The sequence below is a fragment of the Nyctibius grandis genome, chromosome 3, assembly GCF_013368605.1.
Source record: "Nyctibius grandis isolate bNycGra1 chromosome 3, bNycGra1.pri, whole genome shotgun sequence".
Taxonomy (NCBI): domain Eukaryota; kingdom Metazoa; phylum Chordata; class Aves; order Nyctibiiformes; family Nyctibiidae; genus Nyctibius; species Nyctibius grandis.
This window is the reverse complement of record NC_090660.1, coordinates 6,965,881-6,985,838: the sequence shown is the minus strand read 5'-3', so window position 1 is coordinate 6,985,838 and position 19,958 is coordinate 6,965,881. Positions and strand designations below refer to the sequence as shown.

The window sequence follows — 19,958 nt, the reverse complement described above, 5'->3', positions numbered from 1 at the left end:
TATCATGGGTGCCACAGGACCAATTAAAACAAACAGAAACAGAGTTTCGCAGACACATAAAGCTTTCTTCCACAATAGTATCAGGAAAAGAAGAAAACTGCAGGTATGAAATGCATCTGTCACAAACTTGACAATTTTGCTGTACTTAGAAAATACTGATAGTCCCATTAAGGAGTAAATTAACCTATACGAGCTTGGCTGCATTCCTCACTTTAATTATAGAAGTATGCTACAAGTACTGCTAAGTACTAAGGCACGTTACATGTTTTATCTCTTTTCACAAAAAGCAGGATCCCGGCTCTGGAGTAATCCAGTCCTCTCCATTAAGTCTGATTCAGCTTGAGAGTCTTCAAACGTTAGCTAGGAACTATTTAAATGCCAATGTTTTAACCATATGTCCTTTAAAAATATTTCCATCAAAAGAAAAAAATAAATGCAATTAGCCTCCTACTGAACTAGTGGAACACTCACATCACCTTATTAAAAGGACAGGATGTTCATATATTTCTGCAGCCGTTGTCATCTGAGCTGTGAGTACATTTTATATTTTAAACTGTGCAGTTTATGATGGACAGAAGCATCCTTAAAAACATTGTTACTTAGTAAATGAAGAAGAGAGTAAAACACAAAGGTGCAATAGGCACATGTTTACATTCAACCACTGTAGAGATCAGAGGCTTTTATAAGGCTTGACTTATATATTATTTTTAAAATCTGTTTTATCAATATCAGTGACATTAATAGATTCTTTCACTTGATATAATAATGCAGATACAGTCATATGATCATATATATGCTGAATAATTTTTTTGGTCCAGAATATGTCTCTGTGAAAGATGTATCAGCCACTAGTAATTCATATAGTTAGGAATGATATACTTCTTTGAGGTTTTATCATTAGCTTTTAGCTCTGTTCCAACAACAGAGATTATAAATTGTGTCATATGAAATATGAACTCTTTTATCCACATTGTTTAATGATGATACTGAGAACAACATGGGTGTGAAAACTGCCATTAAATATTAAATGATAGCACTGAACAAACTCCTGTGTTTTCCCACTGATTTGTGTGGTGACTTATATATATCCTATTTTAGGTTTAGGATAATAGCTCCTTATTCAAAGAGTAAATATGTGTAAAGCTTTGAGCTTCCAAATTCACATGTCCATGTTTAAATTTAAGCACGAGTGAGTCTAACAAAGACACAGTTAAGTGAGTATGTGATTGACAGATTGGGTCTCTTCATGAACACGCTTTTACTTTTAAGCAAGCAGGTGTCAGGGTCTCAGTAAAAGAAATGAGACCTAGACTGTATGCTTAAAAAGGTTAAGCATGCATGTTAGCACAACTTGGAGAAAAAAACATATAAATACATGCTTAAGCACATTCTGAAATTTGGCTGTTTTGATAGTGGTTCATCTTGACTTCAGACTCCGTGTCATCTCCTGCAGAATCCCACACCTCTTCTTGCAAGAACATTTCATATGGAGCACCTTTCACCACTGAGATCTCAAAATTCAGACCTGACGATGGTTACAAAACCTTTAGCTGAGCCGTGAGTTAACAGAAGAAAGCTATGCCGTGGGACTTGGGGATTAATTCAAAACACAAGCCAAATAAAGTGAGACAAACAGAGGAATAGAGATCTTGATGCACTGACTCACACCCCAGTATCATCCACCTCTTCAGATACGCTTGCAGAAGAAATTGACTCAACTTATTTGGAAATTTAAAGGGCTATGTGTCTAATGATATAAATAAATATGTTCACATTTGTGCCCAGATTAACCTAAAGTGAACCTATAAGTTATAAAACTTATATTCATTAATATATTCAGACAGCAGCATATTTAGATTCTGGCAGCAAAAATTATAGAGACTAACACTATTTAAATAATTGACCTGAAACAAATCAAGAGGGTAAGAAAAAAAAGAGTATTTTCTACTTCACATCTGTACTCTGCCTTAAAAAGCCTATTGATTTCCCAGTATTCTTCATTACTAAATGCATGATACACTTAATGTCAGTCATCCTAATTTATTGCCAGAATTCCTTAAATTAATTTCCTATGATTTTACCCTTCATAAGAACACTTACCAGCTACTGTAAGGATAAAACAACATCAGAGATCTAAAAAGGCATTAAGAAAATTTTTCTGTAGGAAACCAGACTACCACCACATTCATATGGAAAGAGAAAGTAATTATATGGTAGACACTAAAAGCCTCATTTCAGAGAGCTAGAAGGATAGAGGGGAAAGGAAGAAAAGATAATTCATTCCCATCTGTGCCATGTGCAAACTGTCCCACTGTTTATGCCAAAATAAAAATGAATGCTCATACCACTATGTGTTTCCAGCCAGTTTTAAGCCTCTGGTGATGACTATTTAAAAGAAAGGTCTGGTTTTCTAAGAAACAGAATGTAGCACTGTAGGAACTGTTGTACCAGATCAGATATGTGGTTCATCCACAGCAGTACCCTATGTCTGCCAATGCCAGCACAGGATGCTGTGATGGGGGTGGGGGGAGAAAAAAAAAAGAAAAAGAAAAAAAAGAAAAAAGAAAAAAAAAAAGAAGAAAAAAGAAAAAAGAAAAAAGAAAAAAGAAAAAAGAAAAAAGAAAAAAGAAAAAAGAAAAAAGAAAAAAAGAAAAAAGAAAAAAGAAAAAAGAAAAAATAAAAAAGAAAAAAAAGAAAAAAAAACACAACAGTAGCCAGGTGATGGCTAATCTATGCTTTGATTTTATACTCCTTCTAATTAGCAACTGGTTTAGAACTTGGTATGTGAATTTTTACATCTCATCCACAGTTTATGAGGAATACCTATCATAATGCTGGGCATTATTCTTATGCAACACAGTATTTTCACATAATCCAACATAGTATTTTTAAATAAAAAGACTTCCTTTTGATGCAATAAAAAATCCCAAGCATTTTTTCAGATACCTAACCATTTTTTTTCTTTCTGTGAAGTTTTCCTAAATCTACAATATCCCTTTCTGAGATGCAATTTCAAACAATCACAGATGAGCTCAAACCATTGATTTTATATATCATGTGATAGTCACTATTCTTTATCTCTACATATCACAACATCTTACTGATTTTTAATGACCTCTGCTGTAGCATCAGAAGAGATTTTCACAAAATCAACTTCATCAATGTTTTTCTAAACCTTTATCACTAAAGCAGCACCCTGTAAAGTATTTCAGTTCACCATTTACCTACCATTCTGCATTGCTTTCACTTTACCAACATTAACTTGATATCACATCATCTAGATGGTTACTTAGCTTTCTGCATAGAAACTTCAACTTTTTTAGAAACTACGAATATACAATGAATTCTTCACCAGTGAATCTTGCAACCCCACTGAGCACCCTTTTATTCATCATTTTATTATTATTTATCTTTGCCATATTGATACATTCAAACAATTCTAGCAATAAGAAAAAAAGAATTATTTCCTCAGAAATAGCTTTTTTCCTTAGAAATAGGCTTATTTCCTTAGAAAGAAGTTAGATGCTCTCTACCTATTACCTCCCTCAGCCTTAATGAAACCTACAACAAAAAGAGAATCTGAAAGGCTCCAAAAAAGATTATTCACTATGAATTTTCTTTTAAAAAAGACAGATAAAAAATGTATACATACACTATTAACAGCTTCAGCTTCACAGATGAGTAATCGGCAATGTCACAGGTATGAAAGTGTCACAGCACCCTACAGTAGAAACTAGAAAGCTGCTGACAGTTGACTGGTTCAGTCATCAGCGAGAAGTAAGCCTCTCCCTGATGCACCACCTCTACAGTACAGAAAGCACAGCAGACAGCAGTGACTCCCTACAAGACGTCCCCTAGGGATAAAAAAAGACAAGTAGAAATGGAGCTGGGAACTTCTGCGGATCATCATCTCTACTAGGAGCTCTCCGTGGGGTCAATCAGAACAAAGGTTGTCAAAGACTGTCTTGCTTGGGTGGGAAAGCTTTCCCTGCAGCAAGACCATGACCACTGCAGGACACAGGTACAAGAAGTGGGCTTAGCTTACAGATTTGCTTGAAGACCTGCCCACTCAGGACACTGATTTCTGCAAAGTGCAGAAATGAAGTTTATAATAGCAGGCTGAAATCCAACTTCAGTAGCAGATACCTGTTTGGGAACACATAGACAAGAACAATGACAACACTGTTTCTTGACATACAGAAAGCTGGAAATAGCACCAGACAGGTCGCCTGGTGAATCTGGTGCCTCAGATGACGTACCAGAAAACATGTTTTCCAAAGACCACTGCAAATGATGATCCTCACACTGTTCTAAAATGCACATCAACCAGCTAAGAACTTCCACTTCCCACCTGCAGACAGATAATTTAGTGGAAATACTTGATCAAGCTCCTGTGCTATATTTAACTCAATAGATAGTCCCATGGGTGAAAAATATTCAGTTAATGAGAAATAAAGAAACAAACTTGATAGTAAAACAGGCTATCAAGTCACAGAATAATATGCCTTTGGCAGTTAACATTATCACAAATCACACAGCAGTTCAGTCCCTTCAAATAATAAAGGACAGAAATATAGAGTAATGCTGACCTCTGCAACCCTGTATTTTTATGGTTCAACTGGGTTTCTGTCAAGGGCAGTCTTTGACGTGGAGGGTTGGCTGGGCAGGAGGATACTGAAGCTGCAGCACTCCACACTAACAGCTCACAGCTCCTACAGCCTGCCTGGCCTGTATTTCAGGTCACTGCATCTTGAGATGTGACCAGAAAAACCACTCAGGAGACATGAACTATGTAGAAGATGACCCTTTGGGGTCAGTACAGTACATTTTCTTTGAACTACTTCACTATGTATGTTCTGACTACAGTGGAGCTCCCACATAGGGTCAGACCTGAGTGAAAAGACGTTTGCTCTGATTTTTCAGTTGTCCTCTTTCCCCAAATTTTGCCTGCACATGCCACAGCCTCTCACAGGCAGGCAAATGTGGACAAAAAAGTGCAAGAGCAATTTAAGAATCCTTCACATCCCACATGGAGATGTTTATTTCCTAGTGCTTTTGACTCTCCAGAGAGAAGCCTGCTGTTCATTTACGTGGGAAAGAACAATGAAAAGGAACATACAGTGATAGACTTCGGTTACCAAACATGGCACAGTGTGTTAACTTCTCTTTTACATTCCTAGGATTCAATAGAAGAAAAATAAAATAAAATATCTGTCTGCATGCATAAAACCTAGGAAAGTTATTACCCGAGTCACACACAACCTACTATTAGTATATTGCTCAAGAATAGTTCCAGCTGTAAAACTACCATCACACTAATAATTTAAAAAAAATAGAAAAGAAATGGTGTCTCCAGAGATTCTCAAAGATAAGGGCAAATTTAAACAATCGTAGCTATAAATCTAGACATTTCCTATCTCTCTGAAAGGCATAATTGCATCCTAGGGAAATGTATACTAAGGATATTGAAGCACACAATTTCAAAGTAATTGAGTGGTATTAGATACTACTAACAAACTTATAGGTGCATTTTAGTGCTTAATGTTAATGATGAAACATGAAAATGTTTCTGGCACATTAACTATTTCAGTATGAAATAGTTTCCTATATTTTTGTGCCACATTCACAACAATAGCACATTAAAAAGTTCTTGTATACAGTCATCACTGGATTAAACATTGTGAATTTTTAGATTTTGCCACTATATGGGTAATTTACCCAATTCATCATGCTTCAGAAGAAAACAACAAGAAACTGCACTCAGTGCAGATTCTTCAGTTTTGGCTGGATTAACGTTGATTATGAAAAAACATATAATTTAATATGAATGCCTTGCCTGCTTCCTGCTGTAGAAGCAGCAACAGCTATCAGCACTTTTCCATAGTCCTTCTCGGCCTCCTCTTCAACATTGCACCTCAAATGCCATCCACTTCCAGAAGGACACTTCTGCTCCTCTTTAAATGGTGACACACGCCACTTGCCTCAGTGGGTCAAAAGAAACCTCAGATGTTTCACCAACAACATCAGCTCTCGTCAAAAGGTTGGGTACCTCTACCAGTCACAGAATCACAGAATCACAGAATCACAGAATGTTAGGGATTGGAAGGGACCTCGAAAGATCATCTAGTCCAGCCTCCTCCTCAATAAGGGGACAGCTATGAAGTCAGAGCAGATTGCTCAGGGCTTTATCCAGTTGGGTCTTAAAATACTCCAATGATAGAGATTGCACAGCCACTCTGGGCAGCTGTTCCACTTCTTGGCTGTCCTCAGAGGGAAAAAATGTCTTGTTACAGCCAGTATGAACCTCTCTTGTTTCAGCTTATGCTCACTGTCTACTGTCCTCCCGCCGTGCATAGTGAAGTCAGAGGCACAGAAGGCATTGAGTACCCCAGTACACTGGGAAGAGCCTGGCTCTATCCTTGTTATCCTCCTCATAGGTACTGGCAGGCTGCTATTAAGTCCTCTCAAAACAGAATCACAGAATCACAGAATCACAGAATGTTAGGGATTGGAAGGGACCTCAAAAGATCATCTAGTCCAATCCCCCTGCCGGGGCAGGATTGCCTAGACCATATCACACAGGAACGCGTCCAGGCGGGTTTTGAATGTCTCCAGAGAAGGAGACTCCACAACCTCTCTGGGCAGCCTGTTCCAGTGTTCGGTCACCCTTACCGTAAAGAAGTTTTTCCTCATATTTAAGTGGAACCTCCTGTGTTCCAGCTTGCACCCATTGCCCCTTGTCCTGTCAAGGGATGTCACTGAGAAGAGCCTGGCTCCATCCTCATGACACTTGCCCTTTACATATTTATAAACATTAATGAGGTCACCCCTCAGTCTCCTCTTCTCCAAGCTAAAGAGACCCAGCTCCCTCAGCCTCTCCTCATAAGGGAGATGTTCCACTCCCTTAATCATCTTCGTGGCTCTGCGCTGGACTCTCTCTAGCAGTTCCCTGTCCTTCTTGAACTGAGGGGCCCAGAACTGGACACAATACTCCAGATGCAGCCTCACCAGGGCAGAGTAGAGGGGGAGGAGAACCTCTCTCGACCTGCTGACCACACCCCTTCTAATACACCCCAGGATGCCATTGGCCTTCTTGGCCACAAGGGCACACTGCTGGCTCATGGTCATCCTGCTGTCCACTAGGACCCCCAGGTCCCTTTCCCCTACGCTGCTCTCCAACAGCTCTGTCCCCAACTTGTACTGGTACATGGGGTTGTTCTTGCCCAGATGCAGGACTCTACACTTGTCCTTGTTATATTTCATTAAATTTCTCCCCGCCCAACTCTCCAGCCTGTCCAGGTCTCTCTGAATGGCTGCGCAGCCTTCCGGTGTGTCAGCCACTCCTCCCAGTTTTGTGTCATCAGCGAACTTGCTGACAGCGCACTCTAATCCCTCATCCAAGTCATTAATGAATATATTGAATAGAACTGGTCCCAGAACCGACCCTTGCGGAACTCCGCTAGACACAGACCTCCAACTGGACTCTGTCCCATTGACCACTACTCTCTGGCTTCTTTCCTTCAGCCAGTTCACAATCCACCTCACTACCCGATCATCCAGACCACACTTCCCCAGTTTAGCTGCGAGGATGCTGTGGGAGACCGTGTCAAATGCTTTACTGAAATCGAGATAGACCACATCCACAACTTTACCATCATCTATCCACCGGGTAACATCCTCATAAAAGGCTATCAAGTTGGTTGAGCAAGACTTCCCGTTGGTGAAGCCATGCTGAGTGCCCCTAATGATCCCCCTATCCTTGATGTGCCTAGAGACAGCACCAAGGACAAGTTGCTCCATCACCTTTCCGGGGATGGAGGTGAGGCTGACCGGTCTATAGTTACCCGGGTCCTCCTTCCTGCCCTTTTTGAAGACTGGAGTGACATTCGCTTTCCTCCAGTCCTCAGGCACCTCTCCCGTTGCCCACGACTTAGCAAAGATGATGGAGAGTGGCCTAGCAATGACTTCCGCCAGCTCCCTCAGCACCCGCGGGTGCATCCCATCAGGGCCCATGGATTTATGGACGTCCAGGTTGCTTAATTGGTCCCTGACCCAGCCCTCATCAACCAAGACAGATTCCTCCTCTATCCTGACTTCTTCTGAGGCCTCAGGCGTCCGGGGCTCCTCAGGACAGCCTCCAGCAGTATAGACAGAGGCAAAGGTCCATTAGGCCTCAGACAATTCAGAAAATAAACTAGGTACAGAGGCTGAATTACCCTCGCTTACAATGAGACATGCCTGTTTCGGAATGGGGTTCAGATATATTGTCTGGCTACTATGACAAAAACTGTTGCAGCAAGCACAGCTGTACCTCTTTTGGAGAGGGGGAAAAAATCCAAAACAAACAAAAAAATCGCTGTGGATTTTAAGGGACCTGGAGCACTCCCTTACAAATTTTCACCCAAAATGACAAAAGGAAAAGAAAAGGGACACATGGGATCTCTCTCTAGTGCTCCATGCACCCTTCACATGTTTTCCACGCAATGACAAATTACTCATTTAGAAAAATATCATAGCAAAAACGTGTTCCACCACGAGCCAACAGACTTAGAACAACTGCACGTGGTTTCTTACATGAAATGGTAAATATAGGATATTAGCTAGTATTATTAAGGGCTTGTAAAGCAAAATGCAGGAAATGGGACATCCTGATTTTGCTCTTGATAACAGAAAAAATTTTGTCATACTTACTGCAAAGTACCAGAAAGAAAAATGGAACGAGAAAGGGAAGGATAAAATAAACAAATAAATAAAACATCATTAAATTTAGTTTGAGTCACGTGGCAAAGAAGTACATTTAAGCTGAACCAGAATAATGTAATAATAAGGAGGCACCTCTTGTTAAAATACAAGCAGAGCTGAAAATCACTTTGAATAGTAGCCTTGTGATGAGAAGCTTAAGGCAATTGCTTCCTGGAATACTTTGCACTTGATCTGGCTCAACAAATACTGGGGAATTTATCTGGGGAAAGATAAGACTGTAGATTCACAAGTCACTGTGATGCAATTGTCACTGTGGTTGGCCTAAAGACTTACAGGAGCATGAGATGGTTTGCCTTTTGCACTTGGCGAAACAGTTCTCACTGGCTTAGTATACATCTCCTCATCAACAGAGATCCACAGAGAGCAGGAATTGCACCCCATCAGAAATCCATTACACGGCTCTGGATTTCTCATCCCATACTGTTGTCTGAATTCAGCCTAGAGACCATCTCCCTCAGCAGCTGCCTGCACAACCAGCTAGGTCTATCTAGACTTGCAGAACAGCACACACATCACACTGCCCATTCCCACTTCTTTTAGCTGGTATGCTAGCATACATGAAGGATAAATAGAGGAGGACAGAAAGAACAGAGAGCTTCTCCCAGCATACACTTTAGCTCAAACCAGAGAACTGACTGCCTTGAATAGCTTCTCCTAGTTATGCAAGACTCACAAAGCATGGAAAAGCTGAAGTGAGAAGCAAGCAGTCACTTCTTCAATAAACTTAGTGGATTTCCAACCATTTCTGTGAGCAGGTGGAGCAGCAATAGTGCTAAATATGGAGAGGTAAATATCTCCCTATATTTGTCTGCTATCTACAGAAGTAAGATTTTCTCTTAGTCACTGCCTGCTGAAAGGACAGAGACTATTGCTGCTTCTAGTACTCTGCCCTCCACTGGGAAATGAAAGAAAGCATCAGACACCTCTGATAACCTAATGCAAGGCCGACAAAGGCAAAGAACAAATTTCTCTCACCTTGGCAAGAGGGGTCTGTTTGTTTCCAGGAAACATCTGTAGAAACTTTACTTAACAAAAATCCTCAGGCCAGAAAAAAAATAGCATCTAGAAAATCACCATAATGGCACTATACCTATCAGAAAAAGTTATGTGGCTTGGTTGTTCTTAATGTAAGAGGTCTGACTGAGATCTGCCTAGTCATAAGTGAGGTTCAGAGCAGTTCAGTACTCTGAACAGGAGACTAGACCAGAACATGTGGATTTTGAGCTCTCTATAAAGAATTCTGTACCAGTACTTCCAAACAGAAGACAATGCATCTGTTTCAAAAAAAAAAAAAGAAAACACATCAACGACTGAAAGTATCCAGGGTGGACAACAGCCTAAATGTAAAAGCCTTTCCCTGCATTCCTTGCATCTTACATAATGATTTGGAGCCTTTAAAAATGGTAAGCCAAGCGTGCAAGGCCGCCTCTGAGAGGTCAGCTCTGGTAGTTTCTCCCTCATACGTTTTTAGCATGCAATACTCAATCTGTAAAAAGTGGGGATATACCATGATGATTTCAAGGAGAAGAATATATTCAGTCATTTCATGAGTTATAAAGGACACATTCTTCTAGTCACTTTCATTATAATACAATCGTTGTTCTTCAGTAAGAAAAGAAACTTGACTGAAAAAGAGCTGGCTAAAATTAGATAGAATGTTATTTGAATCAAGACTAAAATAAACCTGAAATTCAACAAGCTTACTCTTGAAAAGACAATTCTATTACACAAGATTATATTTCATTGATCTTTTAAAACACAAATTTACAAACCTGCTCCTGACCCAAAGTAAATTTACAAGTCATGATTCTAGACAAACAGAGGTACAAAACTGTGCTGTTGTATGACATATACTTAAGTTTTAGATGGTGATTTGTTATTGCACACTTAATTATTAACACTTAAAACAGCAGTGAGAAGAAATGTCAAATGCTATGAAAAGTATACTTTATCTCTCCTGACAGATATTAATTGGCCTATATTAATGACTTTTGGAACTATTACTATCCCAGCATAGCAGCAATATCTGCAGTGAGGGGACAGTCTTCTAGCCATTAAAAAAAAAAAACTGCGGGAAGAGGGAATATCACACCATAACATAAGAAAAGCAGTTTCTCAACAAGGATGTTTCTGACTAAATTTCTAAAATGCTGCCACAGCACAGTGAGAGAGAAATTCTGAAAGTACCTCCAGCAGCTCTGCTGTATGATTAGTCTCAGCAGCTATGGGCTAACTGGAGTTCATGTCTGTGTTATTCCCCCAGGGTCCAGTCATTTCGTTAAACAGAACCAGGCAGCTCACCAGGGACCCTCAAAGAGAGCGAGGTGTCCTTTTGAGCAGATCAGCTCCTTTTCTTCACTTTTTTTGCAGGGCAGAACAGTGGGAAAATGGTCAAAATATGTTTTCTATTATGCTTTTATCAAAAGCATAAAGATAGAACCTTATTAGTTTAATTTCCAAGGCATCCTAAATAACATATACGGTCTCCTGTGGTATGTAAATGAAGCCAGGAATGTAGCAGTTATGCATAGGTACATTTCTTAAGCAGAAAGAACTTTTGTAAATTCAGTTAGCCAGAGCAAATGGAAAATTCAAGAACTATACAAGCATATTATTCCACTGTTTCACTGTTTTAAGTGAAGATCAAAAACCACTATGCTATGATAGTGTTTCTCTCAGTACTGACCATTATCCTGAAGGACTCCTGTGGAAGCTGTTACTCTTACTGTCTGTTTTACTTCTGTAGAGTTGTTAGAAAAGTGTTGTCTGGACACAGAATCCCCTGGATTCTGGTTTTTTTTGTCTTTCCCTTTGGGAGGCTGAGGTGAGGAATTGTTTTCTCCCAGGTCACTCGATCCAACAGTAGATTTAGATTGCTGATCATTTCCCTGAAAAGAAGTGTATGTAATTATCACTGATCAAAATGACAAAGCTTGTTTTTTTAATTTCAAGATTATTTCAACCTTTTAATACTAAGGATTGGTATCAGGTGTTAAAGAAGCATAATAATTTACAATCAGTACAGTTAAGCGATATCTTAAACTATCCAGAAAATTATAATTATCTTATCAACTTACTATATGATCTGACTGATTAAATACTCCTCAATAACTCCCAGAGGAAAATAACACATTTATTATAATAAAATAATGCTTAATTTGATGAAAAGGATGGCTAGGTGAATCTATACATGCATGCATATGATATACAGCTATATCTCATCTATGCATATGTGTGGAAAGTCACAAGATATAACATATATAACTTGTGAATAATTCATTGCCTGTGTAAATGAGACATGGGCATTAATCTAAGTGTCAAAAGCAGCTGGAAGAGGATGACAGTCTTTGTGTGGCAGTAACACTGACTGACAAGTGGACACTAAGAAAGTGGGCTGCCAACACTTCACCTCTGAATCACCTCCAAGGACATCAGCCAGTTCCTCTGCTTGCTCTGTGGTGTATCTTGAAACAGAACCAGAAACCTTGTCCTTATTTTTACATCTTTGATGTATGTATGACCCTGGTGTACCAGCCAGAGATTACCACTTACCCTTTCTATGTAAGGAGAAATGAGGGCACGGCAGTATTTCAGCCTCTTCTAACTCAAACTGGAGACTGTTACTCCCAAGCAATAATAATAAAAAAGTGCAGATATCAAACTGAAGCAAACAATTGCATGATTTATACCAGTTCAAGTGTTGTATTAGATATTTAAGAGCAGTAGTACATATTCCTCCCTCCTTAAGTTTTGACATGTGTTATCCATGTGTGTTACAATCCGAATGGAATAAAAGTGGATATCAAATAATTTTCTGTATATGCTGTTAAGTAATAGTAAAGAGGCAAGAAGTTAAAACTGTTAATGAGTTATTTTTACAAATGCTAGAATTGCAAAGCCCACATTTTAAAAACAAACACCACCTGAAAGTACGTTCTTTACTGAGGTTTTATCTTCTACTGAAGTTCAACAAAACAGAACAGAGACTTGTATATTTTATTGCTTACTTTGTTTAGTGGCTCCAGGCTTTTTTGTTCTGTAAGCAGTGAATGGACATGATCAACTACCACAATTATAATGACAGACTGTGAGTCTGACTCTCTGCTGTCTTGTACAGTAAACTGCACTTGTACAGAATCATTGCAAACAGATACTTATATTCTCATTTGGCACTGTTTTAAATCCACAGTGGACTCATTTTGTACATATATAAACAGCTATATAGGATACAAAGCAGTGGAGGCCCAAGCTCTGTATTTAATGGTTAGCTAGGGCAAAACACATCAGATGATAGGAAACTGTTCTGGGGTCTTATTCAGACTCAGCATGCAGTAACACAATTTTCTGCAAGACATTTTGTAAAAGGTTCCGTGTTTTTCCTTTAGGTGTATAATTTGAATAAATTATTTAACAAATAAACAAAGATGGTTGACAAGGTTTATGGGAAAGACCCCAAGGCAGCAGTTGATCTTTGCTATGGAAGGTTTTGTAAAATATAAAGCAGCCATTATTGCAGTAATATTTTCTCAGATTTCTTTTGTCTAATTGACACTGCAAATAGCTACAGATTCATCAAGCTTTAATAAGCATACCACCAGGTGGCCGTGGATTTTTTTCTCTTCAGATTTAATTATAACCCAAAGGACAGGGACTTTCCATCTGCCAGAATTAAGCTAAATTAGAAACAAACTTTATTATGGCACTTGATACTTACACTGCCTTTAGACTTTTGAGATCCCACAACTGGAGGTAGTACAGAGGCTTTGAAACTGCAAAAATAAGCCATATCTTAGAATTGTGTACACTGTCACTATCATAGAAACTATGTATCTATAACCAAGTCAGATAACACCAAGTCAGCTATGGCAACAGAGTTAATTGCTTTATTCATTGCACGTTTTTACTAAGAATCACTCATTTCTGTTCACTAGACTATATTTAAATGAATAATCATTAACTTATTCAAGCAAATGCATTACATTTCCCCACAATGCATACTTTATATACTGAAAATTTGCATATTAGTATTCAGTGAATTACTATGCGAAGGATCCTTACAACTATTATAATGAAAAGGTCCAATAATTTCAATAAAACTGTTTACATCAATTGATCAACAGAGCTTTTCACTGTCCTTAAATTCATTTATTGCAAACACTGTTTCCCACAATACTTTCAAGTTATTCACATTGTCTACAGTTGCTCACTAAAAAAACCAAAAATATTACACCCCAGTTTATATTCAGAACATGGGACAAATTCTCTAAATTACACCAATTTATGGGACAAATTTCTATTTCTTTCCATTTATTTCAATGAAATGGCTCCAAATTTTCATGTTTTCCAAAGATACTAAAAGCGCAAGTTTCTCTTTACAGACATCCGGTTTAGGACTCTATTACATGATAATTCTAGCCTACAAAAAATAGACCCAAACATAAAGCATTCTTAAGGGAGCACATATTCCACAAAACGTTACCAAGCAAGAGTAGATCTAGACTGGTGTAGCTGCACCTAATCTCATTTAGCTGTACACATTTGTGTCCCAGGAAAAAACAAATTAAGCCAAGTCAAAATAATCCTTTTTCAGACATTAATTTTGTGATACATAATCAATGGCATGTTTATGAGGTGAAATAGTCTTCTGAATTTCCATTTTCTCTTTGGTTTTTTAATCTCAGCTTTCTCAGAAGTTGTCAATAAAGTTTTGCATCCATACTAACCCATCCCTCCCTCCCTTCCTCATTCTTGGAATGATTTTGTACTTTACTGGTGGTACTTTGCAAACAAACTGACACACACAAGCACATGAGAAGTAGAGCACACACCTATAGAACTTACCCCTGTGGCCTTCTCATTGTGAATTTGTTAAACAGCAGATCACCGTATGGCAACTTCTTAAATTTTTCTCTACCCACTGCAACATAAATTTGTCCATTCTCCAAGTCTGACCCACTCTGAACAAGTTTTCCATCTAAAGTGTAAAGTCTGAAAAATATGAAAATGCTTAATATAATAAACCTTAACATTCAGTTACGTATATTGAGCGTTGAAAGCTATGTTAATCTAAACTCACTAAACAATGTTGAATTTCCAGATATCAAACCCAATAAAGCACAGTGGATGCCATACAATGATCAGTTGCTACATAAAAACCAAAAGACAAGGAAAGACAGAGCAAAATAATGACCTAAATCACAGTTTATATAAAATTACTGAAGTATGAAGCATTATGACAGATTAAATACTCTCGTAATTTCTAAAATTAAATAAATTATTCTGTACTTAAAAGGTCTTTAATGCCTTTCCCCTGATACCTTGGAAGGGATCTATTCCACAAGTTCCTGACCCCTCTCATACCAAGTTCCACCTCCCATCTGTGCCCTGGGCACTATGCAGTAACCTGGGAAGAACAAGGCATTCATGGCTCCACAACTGAACACCCAGGACCTGCCCACCTAACACAGACCAAGTTGATAACATTGCACTTATATCGTTATATTGTATAGATCAGAAGGTTGGAACATGGCTGTACCTGGTGGGGTAAGGCTGGAAGTAGTACGAAATACAATAATACATTATAACAAGCAGCTGTGTATCTTAGGCACCTACAATACCAATAATTAATATGTCTACTACACCAGGTAGATTTTTACCACAACAATTTCTGTTTGTACACTTTCCCAAGAACGAATGCATTAGGGACTGGGGGGGTGGGGAGCAGCAGCGGTCAACACGTTATTTCTATGCTATCCCAATTACTTCATAATCACGTTCGTGATTTTATTTAAGGATGGTCAAAACAATGAGGAAGGAGGAAATATTCAATAATAAATAAGCTCTTTCCTATGAAGCATATTCCAAAACTCAACAATATAAATATTTAATTAAAAAGTCAACATTAACAGTTTTGCATTTAAATCTTAAATGCAGGAATGTTGAATGGCCATCTTAATTGCCTTTCTAGAAGCCTTCTACAGGAGCTACTGTAAGTGTTATTCATAAATTGCAACGTAATGCAAGGAGATATAAAATGATATATACACCTATACAATGAACCTTTTAGGAAGAATATCAAAAGCCTGCCTTGAGAACACCCCTGACTTATAAAGTGCAAAAATTTTCAGTTTAATAGAGAAAAAGCTGCTTCTTAAGTTCATACACACCGTCGCACAACCTTGAATAAACATAGAAAAAAAATGCAGCTTATAGAACGATGAATCACAGAATAGCTGAGGTTGGACATGATCTCTGGAGACTGTCTAATCCAACCACCCCATGCAGAGCAAGAGCAACTAGATTAGGTAGCTCGGGGCTGTGTCCAGGTGTGTTCTGAGTAACTGCAAGGATGGAGAGTCCACAACCTCTCTGGGCAACCTGTTCCAGTGTTTGATGACTCTTACAGTAAAAATGTTGGGTTTTTTCCTTCCATTCAAGTGGAATTTCCTTTATTTCAGTTTGTGCCCATTGCCTCTCGTCCTGCCACTGGGCATCACTGAGAAGAGCCTGGCTCCACCTTCTTAACTCCTTCCCACCAGGTATTTATACACATTAACAAGATCCCTCTGAGCCTTCTCCAGGCTGCAGAGTCCCATCTCTCTCAGCCCTCCCCATGTGACAGGTATCTTCAAGCCCTTTATTCTCGTGGCCCTTTGCTGCCCTTGCTCCAGTGTGTCCATGTCTTTCTTATATTCCCCTCATGAAAGTACCTTGATTTTCTAGGTGCCTCCTGCCATATGGAAGTACCCTGGTTTTCTAAGTGCAAAGACTGAATATTCTCAAAGGTGAAATTGCAGCTTTTTAAAATCTTGATCACATTGCTAAGAGGTATGCTAACTCTAAAGCACCCCTTCTGTACTACTCACATTTATTTTTTAGTGCAAACATTTCACAGGCATTCCAGCAATTCAAAGGGCAGTTTATGTTTCACTACCACATAGACGACATCAGCTACACACAAACAATGAAAATAAAACAAGCAATCTAAAAATCAGCAAGAAGCCTATTTCTGAATTAATCTCACTGTGTTTTGCTAGATTATATTTTGCTTTGGGGTACTCAGGGGAAAAAACAGCAAATCAGTGGACCACAGTTTAAGAACTGTTTTATATATTTGTATGGTGCTGCAGCTATGTAGGGGTCCATACAAACACGACTGTGAGTTTTTGTTCCTGTTCTTTCACCTTGCTTGTGTTTTAATATTATATTTAATGCACAAAAGTTGTTTGCTTAATATAACTGCTGGAAATGTTATGGATTATCTGGCAGTCTCTAGTTGTATTTTCAACCCTGAAAATAATAACCACAATGACTGAATCAAACATAATCAGTCACTGACTAGTACCACACAACAAGTATGTCCTTATGGTCACTTCTGGTCACTGAGGGACGACTTAGGGCTTGTCCTGTGGGCTGTCAGTGGATATCCATTTTCACTCCTGAATCCAAGCCAAAAAGCAGCAGCCAAAACAAAGCAAGCATACAGGCTGACAAAGGAGACAGCAAAGACACAACTTGCGTGACCAACATCCCTAAATTCCCAGTTGCCCATGCACCAAGCACCTGCTCATCATGTTGCTGTACTCCATCCCCATGTGCAATCTGGCAAGCAAGAAAAGCTACTTTCTCATTGTCTCCTCTCTCATACTTCTTACTTACATCCCTATTCTGACAGGGATGATCAATAATTTTTTTTTAAAAAGCCATATGTGAAACTGCATAAGACTTGGCAGCTTTGTGTGTCTTTTAATAACATGGAAAAGAAAAACTGCCATATACATAATGCAGGTTCTCGGAATTCCACTTATCCTTCTTTAATGAGAAATATCTTCCCAGCATCAGTGGTCTTACAGGACCTCCCCTAATGCTAACATAGTTTCAGTAAACCCCAGCAATTAATGTGTAACTTATTAAAGAACAACGATCACTTCACTAATGTATTTAATATGTATTCCTAGCATTTTAAGGAAAAGAAAATGAAAACTGGGTTAATAGAAAACCAGAAAAAGGAAAACATTAAATAATTCAAAATGTCATGCACATTATCTTATTTTTTAAAGGATTAAAACTGAGCACTGAAGGGAACTTCTCAAAAGCAACCCTAGCTATGTGCAGCATGATTTATGCTTTCATGTACATCATTCAGTTTCACCAAGGGGTGACACAAAGTAATGAGAATAAAATGTGAAAGGTTTTTAAATTGCTTAAGAACCTGAGAGCAGAAAGAATTGCTATACTGCAAACAGCTGTTACTTTGCTCACTTCAGAGTTACACTAGCTGAGAATCAGATCCAGAAAGCTGCAAGATGTGTGTAGGTTTACTTTACTGCAAGTAAAAGTGCTAAGTAGCCAGACAATAGGAGCAGGCCGAGAGGAAAAATTAGATGAGAGCTAACAGTCAACCTTAATCTTTTATTGTCTGTATCAGCTCTGGGAACACAATCAGAAGAACTGAAAGAATATTTTATCTTCACTGAATTGAGAAAGATTTTGCAAGCATAGCCTCAGACATTGCGTAAGCTGTGAACAATGATTTTCCACAAAAGGCCCTTTCCCATCTGAGGAACGGATTTCTGTAATGTGCTCTGCATGGGGCAACACTGGAATGTCAGTAATTTGCCAGTACACACCTTGGCAGCCTGCTTACGCTGCAATGTTTCTCATGGAAGCTGCACATATCATTTTGCTCTAAAACTTGCAACAACTACCAAATACGATTTTAAGAGCTTATTTTACATTGTAAAAGCCTACGGGACTGAAACTTACCTGTCCAAGAGGTCACCTCCTATTCCTGGGATACCACAACTCAGCCCAGCTGAGATACTGGCACTGGCAAACCCTGAACCACATCTTTGGCCTGGGCGGGCTCTTACTAGGAGGCTGAGCTGGCTGAGTATAAAGCACATCCTAGTCATAGCACAGGTCTTCAAAAACCAAAGAATCTAGAATATTTTCCTCAAAATTTTTTGCTCCAATGAATTTAAAGAACTATCAAAATTAAAAGGAACATGGACCACATCTATTATTGCACATTCTGAACATTTTCACCAACTTTACCGTGCTGATTTGTTCTATTCTGACATGTAACTTATTATTAATACTAAATATATTGCTTTATTATTGTATTATTACATGCCTGCTAACTAAATATTTAATCAAGAAATAACCATTGAAACAAATTGAGGGTTTTCTTTTTTTTAAATAGTAGTTGAAGTGAAACCTGAAGGTTACTTGGAGTCTACTTTTTTCCATTTTGTGGCTTTTTGATGTCGTTTAATTTTCTTATAGTGGAATTTCCCATGAAGCAGGAATGATCCATTATATCTACCCTATGGAGTTTTAAAACCATATCTATGCATATCAAATTACATTGCAAATATTGAGTTTCCTGATACCTGTGAACAGCTCCACTTCTCAGGGTAACTTTTCCTGTAATCATTTCGAGAATATGATCCCAGTGATTCAGTGTTTTCCTGGGAATGAGGAGGCGCACTACAGGGCTAATAAGGTCTCCATTAGCAATCAGGCTGAAATAAAGCAAAGTAAAATTATTTAGAGGCATATTTTAAGCAAAACTCATCTGAAGTTAAGACACACACACTGAAATGGCAGTTTACTAACTGAAAATTCTACTTACAAAATAGTGTAGGGCTCCTGGACTGTTTTTCGGAACCGTGCTGACACAGTGATTCTACTGTGGATAACCGGCTTCACCTGCAAGGACAAAGAGAATTAGAAATTACTCGATCTTCACATTGGGAAAGAGTTTGCCCTGACCACCACCAGCAACGGGGGCAACGCATCTGCAGAAAGAAGTTCCTATTTTAAAACATGCATTTTATTCCGTTCCAGCTTCACCTTCTACAGAGCACACATAATTAGTGCTGCAAGTTTATATACAGGTTGAATAACAACCACAGCATAGTATACCATAGTGCAGCATGGCACAATGTATGGTTTCCACTGAGAGGTCAGAATTGTATGGACATCTTTGGTGACTTCTCAGCCATTGCTCTTAGAGACACAAAGCAACACTCCCAAATGCTGTTCTGTCCTCACTGCTCACAACCAAGGCCCAGGCAATTAAACCATTTCCTCTTTTTAACAATAAATGCCATCTCTAGGTCTCTCTGCTATTATGTAGTAAGTACTTTTGCTCTTGTACAGGTCTTTACATTCAAATCCATCAGTGATTC

At 38.7% G+C, this 19,958-nt stretch overlaps 1 protein-coding gene across 1 annotated transcript in view; it reads right to left on the bottom strand.

The window, feature by feature from the left end:
• DCDC2 (doublecortin domain containing 2) overlaps positions 1-19,958 on the bottom strand; it is a 72,195-nt gene that overhangs the window by 29,906 nt on the left and 22,331 nt on the right. Inside the window, exons 5-9 of the mRNA XM_068396463.1 lie at positions 19,400-19,476; positions 19,158-19,289; positions 14,605-14,751; positions 13,478-13,532; positions 11,450-11,651 (exon numbers count right to left, since the gene is read on the bottom strand). Of these exons, the coding sequence (XP_068252564.1) occupies positions 11,450-11,651; positions 13,478-13,532; positions 14,605-14,751; positions 19,158-19,289; positions 19,400-19,476 (613 nt within the window). The remainder of the gene's footprint in view (positions 1-11,449; positions 11,652-13,477; positions 13,533-14,604; positions 14,752-19,157; positions 19,290-19,399; positions 19,477-19,958) is intronic.